We start from the raw sequence: 8248 nt of genomic DNA, 5'->3' as shown, positions 1-8248 counted from the left end.
AAATGATTACCATTATGAAATAGAGACTTAGTTTTTTGTTTTTGATTTTTTGGAAATTAAGTTTATAAATATTAGTTTTTTTAATTCCATGAATATTTGGACACTTTTGTATGCACCTCGATAAAAACAATACTTTATTTATTGATTTGATTGTTTCGTTATCTACTTTTTAAGACTGTCTTTACAAACCTGGTCATATTTCTAAAATTATGTAAAGTATTTTTTTTTTTAATATTTGAATAAGAATTGAAGTATGTTTGTTAGAACATACCAACAATTCAATTTTTATTAAAATAGTCTTTAGCTCCCTCTTTAATAGCGATTACGCTATAAAATTTTCGGTCCATTATTATTATTGATATTTTGATTTTTCACTTTTGTAGAAGTTTTTTTTAGTACAATATGGATAAGAAGATTTGAAATACAAACCTCATAGTCAATAACACTTTCATATATTAATTGAGCTATGTTCACTTTAATTTAAAAAATGTTTTTTTGAAGTCTTTGCAAAATGAATATATATAATATATATATTATATATATATATATATACTTGTTCTAATTTGTATAAAATATGATCAATTGTTTTTTTACCATTTATAAAAGATAAATGTATTTGGATTACATTTTAAAGTGTTTAATTTTAAAAAATAAGTCATTTTTATAAGAAATTGGAGTGTTGACAACTAGTCAATAAACTTTTCAAATATATTTTATAATTTTTATAAAAAAATGTTTAAATAAAAATTAAATTTTTGAAAACACTTTTTTTTCTCAAGTCAATCTAAATCAACGAAATTTTGAACAAGCGCAGCCTAAAAATCAAATGACTGTTAAATCAGGTTATTCCGATAATATGTCTAAAAATTTCCTTTTAAATATATGATTCTATTTTAGTCAATTTCATTTTTCGAACTAATTCATTAGTTATCCTCCATCATAAATAAAGTTCTGTCCATCATATTTTGAAAAACACCGTTGAATAAAAATTTATTATATTTATTATTATTATTTAAAAAAAAGACCTTTTTAAATATAAAAATATATAAAATATTTACACTTTATAACAAAAAAAATTTCAATAGTTGCACTTTTGAAACTTTTACTATAAAGTATAAATATTTTTGAGATTTTTTATTATAAGAATTTCTAAAAAAAAAAAAAATTATTTGCATAAATATAATCGTTACCAAGTCAGCCTCATTTTTTTCTTAGAAAAATATAAAGAAGACTTTTAAATTTTTTAGTTCAAAGATTTCCTTTTGTGGATACTCAAAAAAAATCTCATGAGTTGCTGTGATACTCCAAAAAAAAAAAAAATACAAAAAAAAATATATTTTTTATTTTAAATAAAAATATAATTTTCATCTAATTTCACTCCATTTCATTTCCCTCAAATTTTCAAATTAGCCTATATTACTTTTGAAGTTATTTATTTATTTTTATTATTGAAAATAGTAAAATAATTATAATAATAATGTTCATGCAAGAAAAGAAATCTACAGAATAGAGGCCAATAAAAACAATTTTTTTTATATAGAAAATTTGATAGTAACTAATGGTATGAACTATTTTTTAATTTTATTTAAAAGTACATAGATTTAGACATTTATATAAGAATAATTTTGAACGTTCTGAAAACCTAAATAACATTTTAACCATTTTTTTCTTTCCAAGTTCTTCAATTTACAAAAAAAAAAAAAAAAAATGTTGAATATATGAGACTATGAGAGTGGTGGATCTACCTCATATTAATTATTTGACATGGGATTGAAAATTTGCATGCCTCTCATAATCGCTTGATATAATTAAATTCAAGATATTTATACTGTCTCTCTCTCATAGATCTAATTGTACAAAACTATCACATCTTCCTCAAAGAATTTATCCAATTTAACACAGTGAAATGAAAACAAAAAGTATATTCTACTTTATTATTTTTTTCATCATCCATCCTAGAAAAAATATTAGAAGAGTCGTAATCCCACATCGGAAAGGTTTAAGGAACTGATGGACTTCAAACACTATAAGAGGAGCTTATTACTACTTTGATTTCAAATCATCCTACTTAGAAAGACTTTTTACATTTGTGTGTACCAACTCTAATTAAACTTCCTTTTCGTATTTTGTAGTTTGAGAATGATCGAGAAAAAGGTGTGAGTAGTACAAAAACTTTAAGATCAGAGTAATTTTGAAATTAGAATTGAGGAGAAAATTATGAGTCATTATAACCATTTTTCATATAGTGGATTTTTCTTTGCTTTTGAAGTTTCTTTACCCTATTTTTATTGTGTCTTTTATTTTCATGATTAATTTCTGTTTATTCTTGTGATTGAAGTAGGAGGCATTTCCCAATAAATCATATAATAGCTTTAAGTTCCCATATTCTTGAATTTATGCGTATGCTTTTTAGTTGCATTATTTTCTAACTTCCACGTCAAAAAGGATTTCATAAAATGTCTTACAATATGTGAATAGCGTGGACTTGTTCACTATTTTTATACTTGTTGGGAATGAAACAAATGTATCAAGTTTTATGAGTCTAGTAATATAGATTGACATGAAAAAAATTTGATGAAATGATCAATTTTAGTTTATGGCAGATGTATTGAGTTACACAAGGTTCTAAAGGAGTAATGGTGTTCTTGAAGAGTTAATTTTGTATGATGGTGGTCCATTAGAAGCTCAAGAGTGATTTTGGCAAAGGTCCTGCTGAGAAAAACTTTATAGGAGAAAGGTTAGAGAATGCAGGCAGTCTGAGTACATGAAAAAAAATGGTTCAAAGGGATCTAAAGCAGAGACTAATATTGTCTTTTTGGTTAGAGTAGACAATATTAGATTTATCTCTATGATATGTTTGCTTTTCGATGATAAATGATTTGATGTTAACAATTATACATGTTTGTACATTGCATTGACTTGGCAGTTATGCACGATGTGTGCGATGGAATTAATCCATACATGTCGATGATTGAAGAATATCATGATGTGCCAAGTAGAGGAAGTTTTGCACCATAAATTCAACAACGTTTATTAACATGTGACGAAAAAGAAAAATATTGGAAGATGACATTCCAAGCAGTATACTCTTTATGATGGAGTAGATTAAGATTCTATTGAGTTGAGAGTTATGGTTGTTGATAATGACAATGGATGCAACAAAAGCTGTAGATTCTTCAAAAAATTGTAAGATTTTGACAAAACATTAGAAGAATTGTATTATGAAAAAGTTCAAATAAATTGAGTTCTAAAACCTATAAAAGTAGCATATGACTTTAGTTTCAAATTGTCATAGTTATAATCATAAACATTTTAATGTTTGGTATAGTATTTTTTAATTTGAGAGTGAGAGAAGTTAAGTGGTACAAAAGGTTTGAGATAATTGAGATCGAGGAGAGAATTAAGTGTGATTGTAATAATTTTCCACAATGGTGATTTGTGATTTTGGTCCCATAATTTGCTATTATGAAATAATGAACGGAAATTAGGAAGAAAATGGTGATTAGAAAGATTTAACAAAATGATTTCAGCAAAGACTAATGAGAAGAGATGATGCAAGTGAAAATTCAAAAGAAGGTGTTAGTAAGCAAAATCCTAGTGTGTATGGTTGTGTGTATTGATCATTAATTAATATAAATGCTAAGTCCCGGCCCCTCCAACGGCAAATGGCAACACCGTATTAATCTCCGCTCCTTTCACAAAGGACACGTAAACGTAGAGATGACGAAATGAGTGATGTATATGGCTATGTGGTGGAGTAAAACTTCATTAACCCTTCTTTCTTTTTCTTTTTCATTCAAAGAATTACAATTTCCATATTTAATCTAATTCCATCACTTATAAATTATTTTTTAACTCAGATTTGTCTTTCTTCTTATTCAATTTCTAAATATATTTTACATAACTCAATTAACATCAAATACATACATTAAACAAAAAAAATATTAAATTTAATTGAATTAAGAAGATAGAACAAAATAACTATTAAATGGAATTTTCGAGTAGATAACAAAATAACTAATAAATGGTGTTTTGAGCGAGTAAAAGTTCAAACCATATTTTTAACCTTTCAATGACAATTTAATAAATTTAACTAAATAATAAACACTAAATTAAAACTAAGCGTAAACTATCTAAAGTTTTAAACATAATGAAACTAAAATCATACCAAACTTTAAATATTACTTTGGTTCTTGTTCTTTTAAGTTTAATTTATTTTGGTCTCTATACTCATTTTTATCTTTATACTTTTATTTTTTTTTATTCATTTTGATTTGTGTACTTTAAAATTGTCACTATACTTTTAAATGTTAACCATTTTAGTCGTTTAAAAGTGAAAACAAAAGTGAATATTACGATCACTTTTTTAAAAAAAAAAATAGGAATAAGAATACATATATTTTAAAAATATGGAGATGAAAATAAATTAAAATTGAAATTGAAAGTAGTAACCTAAATTTATTAAGAAAAAAAACGGTGACAGTTATTTTATGGGGTGGTTACATGTGTAAGACGCTTATTGAACTGCGGCATCTCCATTTTGTGGAACTACCCGCATCAGAACACTGCCATTGCAGTTCCTCAGTCATTTTCATGCCAAAAATGGTGGACCCCAAAATCTTCTTCCTTCCTTCCGATTAATCTCCCATTTCATGCGTGTGCATTTTGTAGTATATATTAAGCTGTTGCGACGTAAAGCCTTAGAACAAACACAAACCACAAACCACAAACCACAGACACGGAAAGCTTTTATATAAAGTGGTTTAGCCTTTTAAGTCTTTTGGGTCCTCCTCCTTCAAACTACAAAGCAAAGAGAGCCTAAACGCCTTGCGTTTTGGCTTCGCCCGCCAACTGTTTGTCAAAAAGCCTGAACCAAACTTAGTTTATCATTTTGTCTTCAAAAATGGGCAGACAACCTTGCTGCGACAAACTTGGCGTTAAAAAAGGCCCTTGGACTGCTGATGAAGACAAGAAACTCATCAACTTTATACTCACTAATGGTCAGTGCTGTTGGCGGGCTGTCCCTAAGCTTGCTGGCCTTCGCCGCTGCGGCAAAAGCTGCCGCCTTCGTTGGACTAATTATCTCCGCCCTGACCTTAAGAGGGGCCTTCTCACTGAAACTGAGGAGCAATTGGTCATTGATCTTCATGCTCGTCTTGGAAACAGGTTGGGGTTTTAATTAATTCTTTTCAAAAAAAGTCTTGATTTTTTTCTTTTTTTAATTTCTTTTTCCATACCCTTTTGATTTTAGTTTCAAATTAAAGACCCTTCTCAACCACCGGCTTTTCTTGAATCTTAAGTTTAAAAGATTTGATCAATTACACATTTTTAAGTAATGTGTAGGAAAGAAGACAAACTTCAGTCTTAAGCATTGATTAAAATTGAGAGAAGCATAACGTCAGGTTAATATTCTAAATTTGTATCTTAATGATATATTCACTGTATAGTTTTTAGTTTCATTTTAATTTTTCTGTCGCTTACTATCCACTTTCTGTTCCAAACCCTGGCGTGATTTAAGGTGGATTTGGAATAGCTTGAAGAAATACAACTTTTGAAACAATTTTTTTTTCTTTTTAATTTTTTATTTAAAGAAACTTTAATTATGTTAGGTAACAAATATTTTCTCTTTCAAGAAGGTGGAGCCAGAAAGTTTTTAAAGACGGCAGCAATATATATATATATATATATATATATATATATATAACTTTTAATTTTAATTCCTACATTAAAAGGTGGTGAAAAGAAATGAAAATTTTCTTAATTGATATATACCTTTTTGAAAGAGCAAGCACCTTTTGTTTTTATTTTTATTTTCTTTCTAATATGCTTTTCTTAGTTTAAGACAAGTGGAGTTTCCTTTCTTTCTTCATATCTTACCTACAAGACTACGAACATTATGGGTATTTTTTTAAAAAAAATATATTCCTACTTACACTTTTATTATCTAAAATTATTCGATTTGACTACCCAACATGATTATTTGAATATAACATTGAAATGAATTTATATAGACTAATATTTGATTGCTAGCTAATTTACATCCATTTTTGAAAACTTAGCCTTGTAACTCTATCAGACGTGACAAACTTATTTCTTTTATATGTTTTCTTAAAAGTTTCTTAAAAAATGAAAATTTCTTATCTCGATGAGATTACCCTACACCTCGCCTGTAATATTTCTATTTTCGATTAGGGTTGGACTAGGTTGCTAAAAGTTGGGTGCATATTTGTTAATAATTAAGGATTTGAGACACTTATACAGTATCTCTCCTATATATCAACTACATTTTAGTAGTCCCCTTGAATAATTTCTCGTCTATTATAGACTTTTCATTATTTATTTGAATTTATGGTAATAAGGTCCTTTAAATAACCGATATTTCAGATGGTCGAAGATTGCAGCTAGATTACCAGGAAGGACAGACAATGAGATAAAAAATCACTGGAACACGCACATAAAGAAGAAGCTTATCAAGATGGGAATCGATCCAGTTACCCATCAACCTATCCAAAAGCAGCCAGAGAATGAGAAAAACCAATCCCCAAACACCAAGACCGAAAATTCCACCGGAAACCACCATTGCATAGCGGAAAACGACACCATTTTAGACAACTCAAGCTCCCCGCCGATGACAGAGAACAGCAGCTCCATCACCACTGACGAGTCGTCTGGCCTTCTTCTAGATAACAACTTCTGCAGCAATAACAACAATGAATCCTCCTTCATAACAAACAACACTTTCTGGATTGAAGAAGAAGCACTTTGGAACAATAACCCACCTATTTCAAATGAAGCCAATTTTTTGTGGGAAGAAAATTGCTCTTGGCTTCTTGACTGTGAAGATTTTGGTATCCATGATTTCGGGTTTGACTGTTTTAATGACTTTGAGTTAAATGCCATCAACACAACAGAAATGGAAGGAAAGCACTAGAAAAACAGAAGGGTCAAAAAAAGAAAAAAAAAACATAGTCAAGATTAAATTTCCTTTTTTTATATATAAAAAATGTTGTATTTAATATGGACATGTTACAAAGTACCATGTACATGAACTTTGGGGGGTAAAAAAAGGTAATGTCTTTATTCTTGGGTAATTTATTAAGTGTAGAATGAGGGGTTTTGGAGGTTCAAGCTAAGTTGACACTTGGGGGAGGTTTTTGAAAATATATGAACCAAATATTCCAAAACAAAAGTACAGAGTGACATCAAAACATGAGTCATTAACATGTGATATTGTTTTCTTTTGGTTTCTCTCTCAACAAACATCGTAAGTTTCTGTAAAATGTCTAGAGAGAGCTACCATGCATATGTTTTATTTATGTATATTTGTCACTTAGTAGGCTTTCAAATTAAACTTCCTTGTAAAACCTTTGTATTTATTCTGGCAATAATAATAAAAGGAGAGAGACACAGAAGGATAAGGTTTTTCATTTGTTTTCTTGTGTTCTTATCTAAATCTATTTTCACACTCCTTGGAGAGAGATTATTTATTGTTATCATTTTTTTTTCTATTTAACTATAAAAGCCACCAACGTTTCTTACTTTTTTTTTTCCGATTAAATTATAAATTTTGTCTCAATCGTTTGAAAAAAATTAAAATTTATTAGTTTCTATGATTTATAATTTAGAATTTAGACGAATAAATTGATAAATTTTATCTTAAATAGTTTTTTTATATATATCAAACTATTGGAACTATTTAGAAATTTTATAAACTAAAGAGATTATGTATGGTTTTAACAATAATTACTAATTAAATTTTAACTTTTAAAATTATAGGTGACAATTTCTAAGACTAAATTCTAACTTACTATCGATTATTTGGATCAAATATGTTGTCACGTTGCCTTTTTGTTTATCTTTCTTACATGCACTCTTTACATTAAAAAAAAACTATTGTTCTTTTCAATATAATATTGTTCATTAGGGTGTGAATAAGAGGGCAATAGATTATTTTTATTGATAGAATCATTATTGTGCTACAATAGTGGTGACTTTGAAAGAAAGTTGGATTTTTTTTTTCCTTTTTCAAGCGTGGACATTATTTGATGTAAGTGAATAAATCGAATTTTTAATTTTAAGATTGATAATACAAGTACTATATTTGTAGTATGTTTCTTTAATTTTATTTTTCTTCATAGTACAAGACAATTATGTATAGTTACTAATTAAAGTGGGTTTGCCAAGTGAACTAAACCGATTTGACTTTTAGAATGATTACTTAAAAAGACATTAACCCTACATAAGTTGT

The 8248-nt window shown here is 27.9% G+C and overlaps 1 protein-coding gene across 1 annotated transcript; it reads left to right on the top strand.

Moving 5' to 3' along the window:
• The first annotated feature begins 4668 nt into the window (after window positions 1-4668).
• Window positions 4669-7427, top strand: LOC120092916 (MYB-like transcription factor ODO1). The gene is made up of 2 exons (XM_039051162.1): window positions 4669-5166; window positions 6385-7427. Exons 1-2 carry the CDS (start codon window positions 4904-4906, stop codon window positions 6929-6931), a joined length of 810 nt encoding a protein of 269 aa, XP_038907090.1. The 5' UTR covers window positions 4669-4903; the 3' UTR covers window positions 6932-7427.
• Window positions 7428-8248: the final 821 nt, after the last annotated feature.

Source organism: Benincasa hispida, chromosome 12 (genome assembly GCF_009727055.1).
Source record: "Benincasa hispida cultivar B227 chromosome 12, ASM972705v1, whole genome shotgun sequence".
NCBI lineage: Eukaryota > Viridiplantae > Streptophyta > Magnoliopsida > Cucurbitales > Cucurbitaceae > Benincasa > Benincasa hispida.
The sequence above is the reverse complement of the archived record's forward strand: the minus strand, read 5'-3'. Positions and strand labels throughout refer to the sequence as shown.

What these genes read in the sequence shown, in the direction of transcription:
- LOC120092916 (XM_039051162.1), top strand. Translation starts at nt 4,904, where the DNA reads ATGGGCAGACAACCTTGCTGCGACAAACTTGGCGTTAAAAAAGGCCCT. An exon ending in CATGCTCGTCTTGGAAACAG is followed by an intron (nt 5,167 to 6,384) that starts GTTGGGGTTTTA and finishes CCGATATTTCAG; the next exon opens with ATGGTCGAAGATTGCAGCTA.